Source organism: Musca domestica, unplaced genomic scaffold (assembly GCF_030504385.1).
Source record: "Musca domestica strain aabys unplaced genomic scaffold, Musca_domestica.polishedcontigs.V.1.1 8, whole genome shotgun sequence".
Taxonomy (NCBI): domain Eukaryota; kingdom Metazoa; phylum Arthropoda; class Insecta; order Diptera; family Muscidae; genus Musca; species Musca domestica.
In genome coordinates, this window is record NW_026712409.1 from 19,984,956 (window position 1) to 19,997,132 (window position 12,177).

At 36.6% G+C, this 12,177-nt stretch overlaps 1 protein-coding gene across 1 annotated transcript in view; it reads right to left on the bottom strand.

Moving 5' to 3' along the window:
- The window catches only part of LOC101887341 (uncharacterized), a 465,336-nt gene that overhangs the window by 13,540 nt on the left and 439,619 nt on the right, over positions 1-12,177 (bottom strand). The window contains exons 12-13 of the mRNA XM_059130821.1: positions 9,895-10,000; positions 9,454-9,616 (exon numbers count right to left, since the gene is read on the bottom strand). Of these exons, the coding sequence (XP_058986804.1) occupies positions 9,454-9,616; positions 9,895-10,000 (269 nt within the window). The remainder of the gene's footprint in view (positions 1-9,453; positions 9,617-9,894; positions 10,001-12,177) is intronic.

Genomic DNA, 12,177 nt, shown 5'->3' on the forward strand with positions numbered 1-12,177 from the left:
ACCAAACGTGTAATATCAGCCCGAATTGTATAAAATTTTGCACATACAACCAAATTAGGCCTGAAAATATGTATGCCAAATTTGATCGAAATCGGTTCAGATATAGCTATAGCTCCCATATATATTGTTCATCCGATCTGTTATTTTTGTCCTTCGCAGCCGTAATATCCACTCTGTTACAACAATATTTGAGGAAATATATCAAATACAGCTCAGAAATACATGTGCAAAATTTTATCGATATCGGTTCAGATTTGGATATAGCTCCCATATATAACTTCGTCCGATTTACCTTATATTGTGCACCAAACGTCTAATATTTGTCCAAATGGGATGGAATTTGGCGCTTGGGACCGAATTTAGTCTAGAAGCTAGTATGTCAAATTTGATCGAAATCGGTTCAGATATAGCTATAGCTCCCATATATACTGTTCATCCGATCTGTTATTTTTGTCCTTCGCAGCCGTAATATCCACTCTGTTACAACAATATTTGAGGAAATATATCAAATACAGCTCAGAAATACATGTGCAAAATTTTATCGATATCGGTTCAGATTTGGATATAGCTCCCATATATAACTTCGTCCGATTTACCTTATATTGTGCACCAAACGTCTAATATTTGTCCAAATGGGATGGAATTTGGCACTTGGGACCGAATTTAGTCTAGAAGCTAGTATGTCGAATTTGGTGAAGATCGGTTCAGATATAGCTATAGCTCCCATATATATTGTTCATCCGATTTGTTATTTTTGTCCTTCGCAGCCGTAATATGCACTCTGTTACAACAATATTTGAGGAAATATATCAAATACAGCTCAGAAATACATGTGCAAAATTTTATCGATATCGGTTCAGATTTGGATATAGCTCCCATATATAACTTCGTCCGATTTACCTTATATTGTGCACCAAACGTCTAATATTTGTCCAAATGGGATGGAATTTGGCACTTGGGACCGAATTTAGTCTAGAAGCTAGTATGTCAAATTTGATCGAAATCGGTTCAGATATAGCTATAGCTCCCATATATATTGTTCATCCGATCTGTTATTTTTGTCCTTCGCAGCCGTAATATACACTCTGTTACAACAATATTTGAGGAAATATATCAAATACAGCTCAGAAATACATGTGCAAAATTTTATCGATATCGGTTCAGATTTGGATATAGCTCCCATATATAACTTCGTCCGATTTACCTTATATTGTGCACCAAACGTCTAATATTTGTCCAAATGGGATGGAATTTGGCACTTGGGACCGAATTTAGTCTAGAAGCTAGTATGTCAAATTTGGTGAAGATCGGTTCAGATATAGCTATAGCTCCCATATATATTGTTAATCCGATTTGTTATTTTTGTCCTTCGCAGCCGTAATATGCACTCTGTTACAACAATATTTGAGGAAATATATCAAATACAGCTCAGAAATACATGTGCAAAATTTTATCGATATCGGTTCAGATTTGGATATAGCTCCCATATATAACTTCGTCCGATTTACCTTTTATTGTGCACCAAACGTCTAACATTTGTCCAAATGGGATGGAATTTGGCACTTGGGACCGAATTTAGTCTAGAAGCTAGTATGTCAAATTTGATGAAGATCGGTTCAGATATAGCTATAGCTCCCATATATACTGTTCATCCGATTTGTTATATTTGTTACCCACAGCCGTAATATGCACTCCGTAACAACGATATTCAGGGAAATATATCAAATACAGCTCAGAAATATTTTTGCCAAATTTTATCGAGATCGGTTCCGATTTGGATATTGCTCCCATATATATATATCTTTATCCGATTTCAAATTAATTGTGCACCAAATGGGTAATACAAGTCCGAATTTAAAAGATACAAATGCTTCGGCATATTTAGTCCTTTGAATTTTAAATTATAATTATAATCATAGCGTGTATGATTGAATCCTCCCATAAAAACTTTTAATTTAATATAGTGGTGTAGGGTATCATAAAGTCGGCCCCGCCCGACTTTAAGGCTTTCTTTACTGGTTTAAAGAGGAAAAAGAGTTGTTCTGTTAAGTTGATTAAAGGCAATGTGAAAACGGAAAGAACTATTGCTAATAACTCTTTGAAATATCAAAGAAAAACAAGTAAGCAAAGAACTATTGCTAATAACTCTTTGAAATATCAAAGAAAAACAAGTAAGCAAAGGCTATAGCCGTGCGGGCCGACCATGTGATACCCAACAACACTACAATTTGTTCGAAGTCCCCTTATGTGCAAATTTATTTTGAAAGGTTTCGTTTTTGAAATAATGTCAAAAATAATGTCCCTGTACCTAACTCTCTTCTGATGCAAAATTTTGTGTCGATTGATTTTCAATTGTTGTCTATAGAGTTACTACAAAATTGGAAAAAAATAATAAAAATAATCTTATCCCCACGCAAAATTTCGTGAGGATCGGACACTAAGTGTTGGGGGTACTATAAGTTTGATTGGGCCAAAAACACCTCGAAATATTGGTTTCCCACATAGGAAAGTATTTATGGATCTTCCTATCTCTCAGAACTGAGTCGCTCTAGCTATGTGTGTCCGTCCGTCCGTCTGTTCATGTTAATTTATAATCACTGCAGGTCGCAATTATTGCCCAAAGTGTACATTTAGTAATATTTTTTTACCTTACAACACAGGTTGGGGTTATATACAGATTATTATTATCCGATCCTCACGAACATTTTCACAAGGGTAGGGTAACGTTCCGAAGGGATAGACCTATTGGTTATAAGAAGATGACCGCAATATTTTTGGGGGTTGAAATGGACCAACAACTAAAAATGTTTCAGATTTTGCAGCCGTTGTAAAGGTCACAAATAGAAACCAAAGGACACGAAATCTCGCTTGAAGTTCGAGATTAGGACGGCGAGTAGAATGGATCACTACTTTTGTGTAAAAAAATACCAGCATTACAACTTCTGACATTTTTAGGCTGATTTCGTTGACGAATATAGCCAAAAATCGTAGACAAGCAAATCATATAGATTAGTCTAAATTTAGAGATTTAGAAGGGCCTCTTGCTTTTGTAGATGATCGCAAAATATTTAGGGGTACAAATGAACCAAAAACAGAAAAAAAATTCCTGACTACACAGTTGAAGCTAATCGACACGCCTGAGAAGATAATTAAGCACAGGGAAGAATTCTGGCATTTTGGATGACCATTGGGTTATATTTAGCCGTAAAAGGGACCACAAAAGCAAACAGCACGACGGAGTGCATAAATATTGGGAAAATGTCCTGGTCAAAAAGGGAACGGTAATATCTGGTGCCTATGACATCATTTCAAAAGCGAATCTTGGCTTCTAATATATTGTAGTGTTGTAGGGCATCACATGGTCGACCCCGCTCGACTATAGCCTTTGCTTACTTGTTATAATTAATTCTTTAAATTGTTATTATAATATTTATTACTTCTATTTTACTTATAATGCTGGGCATCCGAAAAAAGTACCTCAAAGTGATGACGACAAAAATTCGTACGTATAACCTGCTGACATTTTCGGGAAATGCAATATGTAACTATAATTTAATCAGAAAAAACTATGACCGATTTTCTCGGTAAATTCTACTGAAACATAAATTACATGGAAACACAATAATATGTTTATTCATTCAATTCCCTTAAATTGGCTGCAAAAAAAAAAAAAAAATAAACATTAACACTTTTTATTCGATTTAAAAATTTCAAATCCCTACTGGGCTATGCAACAAAAGCAAATAAATGCTCCGACATAAACAATGGAATTGAGTTGCAACAAATCGGTAATTTAATATAAAATGCCATGGACTTTTTGCTGCTCGTAAATATTGGACAATACTTTTTTCGGGGTATTTAACTTTTAAATTTATTGATGAAATGCTCTTTGGTTTTATTCCAGTTTTGGGTTATCCCTTTTGATTGGCTGGGCACAGGCAAATGGAAATAAATAACAATTCTCAATATTGGGCCATCTCATGGAGGATGGTGCGAGGTATGTTGGGTCAAGTAATATCAGGAATTGGTAAAAGGATGCCAGTGTGACTATGTGACTGCGACGAAGACAGACCTCTGTTGACCTTTTTTCGGTTATAAACACAGATGTCGGCTTGTCATCAATTTGCTCCCAATACCTTTTCTAGCTGTGACATTTGCGAAATTTTAAGCTTATTGGGTGTAAATAATGGACAAATGTTTTCAGGTTTACTTTGTCAGGTTCGTTTTGTGACAAGTCTTCTCAAGGACCAGACAAAGATCTTGTATTGTAATTGAAAATCACTGTGGCGTGAGGTCATCATTCGCAATGGATACTACAGCCTAAGTATTATTTAATTTACAAAATTTTGTTATTATACCCTCCACCATAGTATGGAGGGTACAATAAGTTTGACATTCCGTTTGTAACACCCCGAAATATACATTCTGGTCCGTCTGTCTGTCCATCTATCCTTCTGTGGAAACCACTCTAGCTTCCGAACGAAATAAGTTAGGTGGATAAAAATTTACTCAAATGTGTATTATATTTGCAGGACTTTTGGTATTGAAAATGGGCCATGTAGATTCACGTTTTGGTATAGCCCACATATAACGGTACATTCCGATATTCGGTATTTTGATGATTTTGGCGACATTACATATTCACCGGAATTGTTTCAAATTTGGTATTTGAAGCTCGAAATGGACACTACAGCGTAAGACTGAAAATTATCTGTGTTGGTCCACGTCTTCGTATAGCCCCCACGTAGCGGCACCCTCCGATATTCGGTATTTTGGTTTCACATTTGAATTTTTTATGGCTTATGACAAAAGTTGCCCACGCAGGTCCACGTCGTCGTATAGACCCTAATATAAAGGCTATATAAGATTTTAATAGAATTTTTAACGGATGTTATTTTTTTGAAAATTGAATTTTTTCCCAGATGACCATAAGTTTTTCTCGTCGAAACCTTAAAAACATTTAAAACCAGTGAAGAAAGTTCAAAGGACTGAATATGCCGAAGCATTTGTATCTTTTAAATTCGGAATTGTATTGTCCATTTGGTGCACAATTAATTTGAAATCGGATAAAAATATATACGGGAGCTATATCCAAATCGAAACCGATATCGATAAAATTTGGCAAAGATATTTCTGAGCTGTATTTGATATATTTCCCTTAATATCGTTGTTACGGAATGCATATTACGGCTGTGGGTAACAAATATAACAAATCGGATGAACAGTACATATGGGAGCTATAGCTATATCTGAACCGATCTTCACCAAATTTAACATACTAGCTTCTAGACTAGAATTTGGTCGTAAGTGCCAAATTTCATCCAATTTGGGCAAATATTAGACGTTTGGTGTACAATCAAAGGTAAATCGGACGAACTTATATATGGGAACTATATCCAAATCTGAACCGATCTCGATAAAATTTAGCAAATGTATTTCTGGGCTATATTTGATATATTTCCCCAAATATTGTTGTTACAGACTGCATATTACGGCTACGGAGGACAAAAATAACAAATCGAATGAACAATATATATGGGAGCTATAGCTATATCTGAACCGATTTGGCATACTTATTTTCAAATTTGGCATACTTATTTTCAGGTCCAATCTTATCGTACGTGCAAAATTCCAAGCTATTCGGACTGATATTACACGTTTGGTGCGCAATAAAAAGCAAATCGGACGAAGATATATATGGAAGCTATATCTAAATTTTGTCCGATTATCTCCAATTTCAACAGGGTTCGTCCTGGGGCCAAACAAATGATTTGTGCAAAATTTCATCTGGATAGGACAATAAATGCCAACTATACTTTGTTTACAAAAATACATGGACAGACGGACGGACGGACATGCATAAATCGACTCAGGATGTGATTCTATGCAGATCATCAGAAGGAACTATGGGTCTATCTCGTTTCCTTTTGCCTGTTACAAACAAATGCACAAAGACATAATACCCTGACCACCTTGTGGTGTAGGGTATAAAAAGGCCATTGGCCCTTAATTCTGAAGGAAATTTGTCACCCTTTGGACAAAAGAATACAGTTTGGGCCCCACTTTTGAACAGATCTCAGAATTCCCAAGGACTTGACAAAATTGGCGCCCAACGTTAGTCCCCACACTGTGTCTGTTGGTTCAGTGACAAGAAGAGAAGGTTTACACTTATAAGACCCTGAGATTAAGGTTTCCTAACTTCTAATGATAAAAGCTGCTATTTTGGCATAAACTTTTACTGCGGGTACACCGTTCTGTTTGTAAGCCATATACCTAGAGCCCCAGCTTGGGCGGCACTTTTGGACCGATCATAGAATTCTTAACTTTGGGAATCGGAATTCATTAGCTGACCTGGTTGTCAAGCCGAAGCTTGAATATTCAGTGAGCTGAGTTTTCAAAGACTTCATAAAAATGGCGCCCAACGTTAGTCGCCTTTTTGTTTATTGGCTCACAGACAAAATATGTGGTTTTAAACCGAATGTAATTCTAAAGATCCTTGAAAATATTTTCTTTTAGGAGTCCACAGTAGTTGATCCTTGAAAAACACGTAAAAATTGTTCACATTTATAATACACTTAAGGCCCTCTAACTGTGCCGTTTTTTGGAACTTCTGATGATGACAGATGCTTTTGATTTGGCGTTAACTTTAAATATGGGTACATCATTCTTTTTTGTAAACCAGCGTCCTTGGATGGGCCGCCATTTTTCTAACGATCTTAGTATCCTTAACAGTGGTAACCGAAATCCACAAAAATAACTTGCTGGGAGCCGAAACATGGATATTCAGAGAGTTTTTTCCGCAGCCAAACAGTATAGTTTTTATGGTTGCCAAAAATGGCGCCCAACGTTTGTCGCCACATTGGTTTTTGGTTCATCAACAAGAAATTTGACTTTTCAATTAAATGGAATTGTAGTGATCCTTTAAAAATATTTTCTTTTAAAAATGCACGCCAGTTGGTCCTGAAAAAGCATGTAAAAAAATGTTCACAGTCATAAGAACCTTAAGGCTTCCTTACTGTCCCTTATTGGGATTTTCTTGTGCTGATTGTGCTATTTTGATTTGGTGTGAACTTTAAATTTTGTAAGCCAGATTCCTTTGGTATGTACCATCTTGGGCGCCACTTTGGGACCGATCCCAGAATCCCTAACTTTCAGAAGCGAAATCCAATAGCTGACCTGTAGGTAGTCGAAGCGATGTATTGAATATTCCATGACTTAATTTCATAGCTTAACAACATAATTTTCAAATACTTGACTAATATGGCGCCCAACGTCAGATAAAAGAGTACATATTCCTTAAAACCACGCTATTGGTCCATGAAATTTTTTTTTTTTTTAAATCATGGTGTCTAAGATTTTTGGTTCTTCAAATTAATTTAGGGTTGTGGGTTCTGTGGTTTTTTGATCCCTAAAAACTATTCTTAAAAATTCAGTTTTCTAGCCCTTACAACACAGAGTGCTGTAGGGTATAAAAATCCATGTTTTGTACAATATTTGTCCTTTAAAGATAACCAAATAAAAAAAATTCAGGTTTGTTAGCCTTTTTGACTGCAATAGGTATTCCTAAAAATTAGGGTTTGTCGATCCTTGTTGGTACTTGAAAAAAAGGTTCCTAAAAAGTCCATGTTCTTTGGTCCTTGGCAAAATGTTTAAATTAACACCACATCTGTTAGTCCTCGAAAAATAAGTTTTTTAAATCGTATTTATTGCTATTGGTAAGGTTATTATGTCGTTGTGCATTTATTTGTAACATGGAGAAGGAAACGAGATAGACCCATAGTTCCTTTTGAGGATCTCCATAGAATCACTTTCTGAGTTGATTTATGCATTTCAGTCCGTCTGTCCCTCTGTCCATGTTTTCTTGTGAACAAAATGAAGGTCGCATTTATTATCCGATTGAGATGAAATTTTGCACAAATCTTTTGTTTGGGCCAAGGACAAACCCTATTAAAATTGGAGATAAGCGGTACAAATTTAGATATACCTCCCATATTTGTCTTCGTCCGATTTGCTTTTTTTGTGCACCAAACGTGTAATATCAGCCAGAATAGTATGGAATTTTGCACATACACCCAAATTAGGCCTTAAAATAAGTATGCCAAATTTGATCGAAATCGGTTCAGATATAGCTATAGCTTCCATATATATTGTTCATTCGATTTGTTATTTTTGTCCTCCGCAGATGTAATATGCACTCTGTAACAACAATTTTTGGGGAAATATATCAAATGCAGCTCAGAAATACCTTTGCTAAATTTTATCGAGATCGGTTCAGATTTGGATGTAGCTCCCATATATAACGTCGTCCGATTTATTTTTTATTGTACACCAAACGTCTAATATTTGCCCAAATGAGATGGAATTTGGCACATATGACCGAATTGAGTCTAGAAGGTAGTATGCCAAATTTGGTGAAGATCGGTTCAGATATAGCTATAGCTCCCATATAAATTGTTCATCCGATTTGTTATATTTGTCCTCCGCAGACGTTATATGCACTCTGTAACAACAATTTTTGGGAAAATATATCAAATGCAGCTCAGAAATACCTTTGCTAAATTTTATCGAGATCGGTTCAGATTGGGATATAGCTCCCATATATAACGTCGTCCGATTTATTTTTTATTGTACACCAAAATATTTGCCCAAATGGGATGAAATTTGGCACATATGACCGAATTGAGTCTAGAAGGTAGTATGCCAAATTTGGTGAAGATTGGTTCAGATATAGCTATAGCTCCCATATATATTGTTCATCCGATTTGTTGTATTCGTTACCCACAGCGGTAATATGCACTCCGTAACAACGATATTCAGGGAAATATATCAAATACAGCTCAGAAATACCTTTACTAAATTTTATCTAGGTCGGTTCAGATTTGGATATAGCTCCCAAATATATCTCTATTTGATTTCAAATTAATTTTGCACCAAATGGGCAATACAAGTCCGAATTTAAAAGATACAATATTAAGTCCTTTGAATCTACTAAATTAGCAAAGTGATGTAGGGTATCATAAAGTCGGCCCCGCCCCGACTTTAGGACTTTCTTTACTGGTTTGTTCTTAAAAAGAGATTCCTTTAAAATCCACATATGATGGTTCTTGAAAAAATATTCTTCACAAAATCCGCGTTTATTGATCCCTAAAACCCCAATTAACATTTTCCCGTTTACCTTTAATCATTTTAACGAAGGTCATTTTGGCAAATGTTTATAGCTTTATTTCTATCTTCGTTTGATGGCGGAAAGTTCAAAAATCCATTTCGCCTTATCGACGATTATGCCAGTTTTATTACATTTTGCTTATCGTTTGATTTTTTGGTGTTCTCGTATTGCGAGTATACATTCTGTTATCTTAATATCCGTTTGTCCGACTTTATTCATTTTTATTATTATTTTATTTCAGTCATTTTTATCGCTTAATAGTTTGCTTTTCAGTTTTTAAGGCTTACCTGCTGACGTGGTGGCCGCCACGGGGGCTGTGGAGGTGGTAACCGAACTGGGATTGGCAAAGGTGCGTACCTGAGGGCGAAAATTGAATTTAGCACCCGATGACTTGGCACCCATGCCAATGTTCTCCTGGTGTGATTTACCGCTACGCAGCACAATATAAACCTAAGAATTGAGAGAACAAGAACAAGAAAACGCATTAAGGCCATTGGCGAAATAGAGCAATAAAAGGAATAGTCGAAAATCACCCAGGGCAATAATTTTAAGATAACTGTGCAAAGTCCAGCATGTAAGACTTTCCGTAATAAGGGCTATTTTGCTTTATTATCTTTTTCTTGTTTTTTTTTTGTCTTATCCTGATGATTTATAAGGTTGATGAGAGGGCCACAAAAAGCTTGTCTCACACATACGCTTAAAAACGAAATGTTGAAATGTTGCCTTACCTTGCTGCCAAATATTAAGGCCAAGAGTAGTGTTATTGTTAATTGAGTATGACAGAAAAATATTATGTACAATAAATCCGGATTGGCAGGCGATTGCAGGAAGAGCCTGTAAGAAAAGAGAGAAACAGGAAAAAAAACAATGTGAAAAACTTCCATTTCAAAGGCCCAAGGAAACAAGTTGGGAATTAAAACAAATCATTTGTGATTGATGTGAAACTATAATGGAAGGCTAAGGAAGACATTTTGGACAGGACAAAGACCAAAAATCTCCGAAATAAATAAAAAATGATAAAAGAACATAAATGTCCATAAACTCCTCTTTCTTGTTCAATAGGCAATTTGAATGATAAATGTCTTTTTGAAAGCAAAGTTACTCCCACACAGGAAGAAGGATGTGACAAAGTAGAGAAATATTTGACTTTTGTAAAAAAAACATTAAGCCCTTAAGGATATAAAGATCTTGAGGTGGTATTTTATGAGATGACTTTGAGGTGCTCTCATTGCTGGTCTTCTATGAGAAGACCTTGAGCTGATCTTCTTCTTCTCCTTCTCCTTCTGCTATTCTCTTCTATGAGAAGACCTTCTGCTATTCTCTTCTATGAGAAGACCTTCTGCTATTCTCTTCTATGAGAAGACCTTCTGCTCTTCTCTTCTATGAGAAGACCTTCTGCTCTTCTCTTCTATGAGAAGACCTTCTGCTCTTCTCTTCTATAAGAAGACCTTCTGCTCTTCTCTTCTATGAGAAGACCTTCTGCTCTTCTCTTCTATGAGAAGACCTTCTGCTCTTCTCTTCTATGAGAATACCTTCTGCTCTTCTCTTCTATGAGAAGACCTTCTGCTCTTCTCTTCTATGAGAAGACCTTCTGCTCTTCTCTTCTATGAGAAGACCTTCTGCTCTTCTCTTCTATGAGAAGACCTTCTGCTCTTCTCTTCTATGAGAAGACCTTCTGCTCTTCTCTTCTATGAGAAGACCTTCTTCTGCTCTTCTCTTCTATGAGAAGACCTTCTTCTGCTCTTCTCTTCTATGAGAAGACCTTCTTCTGCTCTTCTCTTCTATGAGAAGACCTTCTTCTGCTCTTCTCTTCTATGAGAAGACCTTCTTCTGTTCTTCTCTTCTATGAGAAGACCTTCTTCCTTCTGCTCTTCTCTTCTATGAGAAGACCTTCTTCTGCTCTTCTCTTCTATGAGAAGACCTTCTTCTGCTCTTCTCTTCTATGAGAAGACCTTCTTCTGCTCTTCTCTTCTATGAGAAGACCTTCTTCTGCTCTTCTCTTCTATGAGAAGACCTTCTTCTGCTCTTCTCTTCTATGAGAAGACCTTCTTCTGCTCTTCTCTTCTATGAGAAGACCTTCTTCTGCTCTTCTCTTCTATGAGAAGACCTTCTTCTGCTCTTCTCTTCTATGAGAAGACCTTCTTCTGCTCTTCTCTTCTATGAGAAGACCTTCTTCTGCTCTTCTCTTCTATGAGAAGACCTTCTTCTGCTCTTCTCTTCTATGAGAAGACCTTCTTTTGCTCTTCTCTTCTATGAGAAGACCTTCTTTGCTCTTCTCTTCTATGAGAAGACCTTCTTCTGCTCTTCTCTTCTATGAGAAGACCTTCTTCTGCTCTTCTCTTCTATGAGAAGACCTTCTTCTGCTCTTCTCTTCTATGAGAAGACCTTCTTCTGCTCTTCTCTTCTATGAGAAGACCTTCTTCTGCTCTTCTCTTCTATGAGAAGACCTTCTTCTGCTCTTCTCTTCTATGAGAAGACCTTCTTCTGCTCTTCTCTTCTATGAGAAGACCTTCTTCTGCTCTTCTCTTCTATGAGAAGACCGTCTTCTTCTGCCTCTTCTCTTCTATGAGAAGACCTTTTTCTGCTCTTCTCTTCTATGAGAAGACCTTCAGCTCTTCTCTTCTATGAGAAGACCTTCTTCTGCTCTTCTATGCGAGGACTTTCTTCTCCTCTTCTATGAGAAGACCTTCTGCTCTTCTCTTCTATTAGAAGACCTTCTGCTCTTCTCTTCTATGAGAAGACCTTCTGCTCTTCTCTTCTATGAGAAGACCTTCTTCTGCTCTTCTATGAGAAGACTCTCGGCTCTTCTATGAGAAGACCTTCTTCTGCTCTTCTATGAGAAGACCATCTTCTGCTCTTCTATGAGAAGACCTTCATCTGCTCTTCTATGCGAGGACTTTCTTCTCCTCTTCTATGAGAAGACCTTTTTCTGCTCTTCTATGAGAAATCCTTTTTCTGCTCTTCTATGAGAAGACCTTCTTCTGCTCTTCTATGAGAAGACTCTCGGCTCT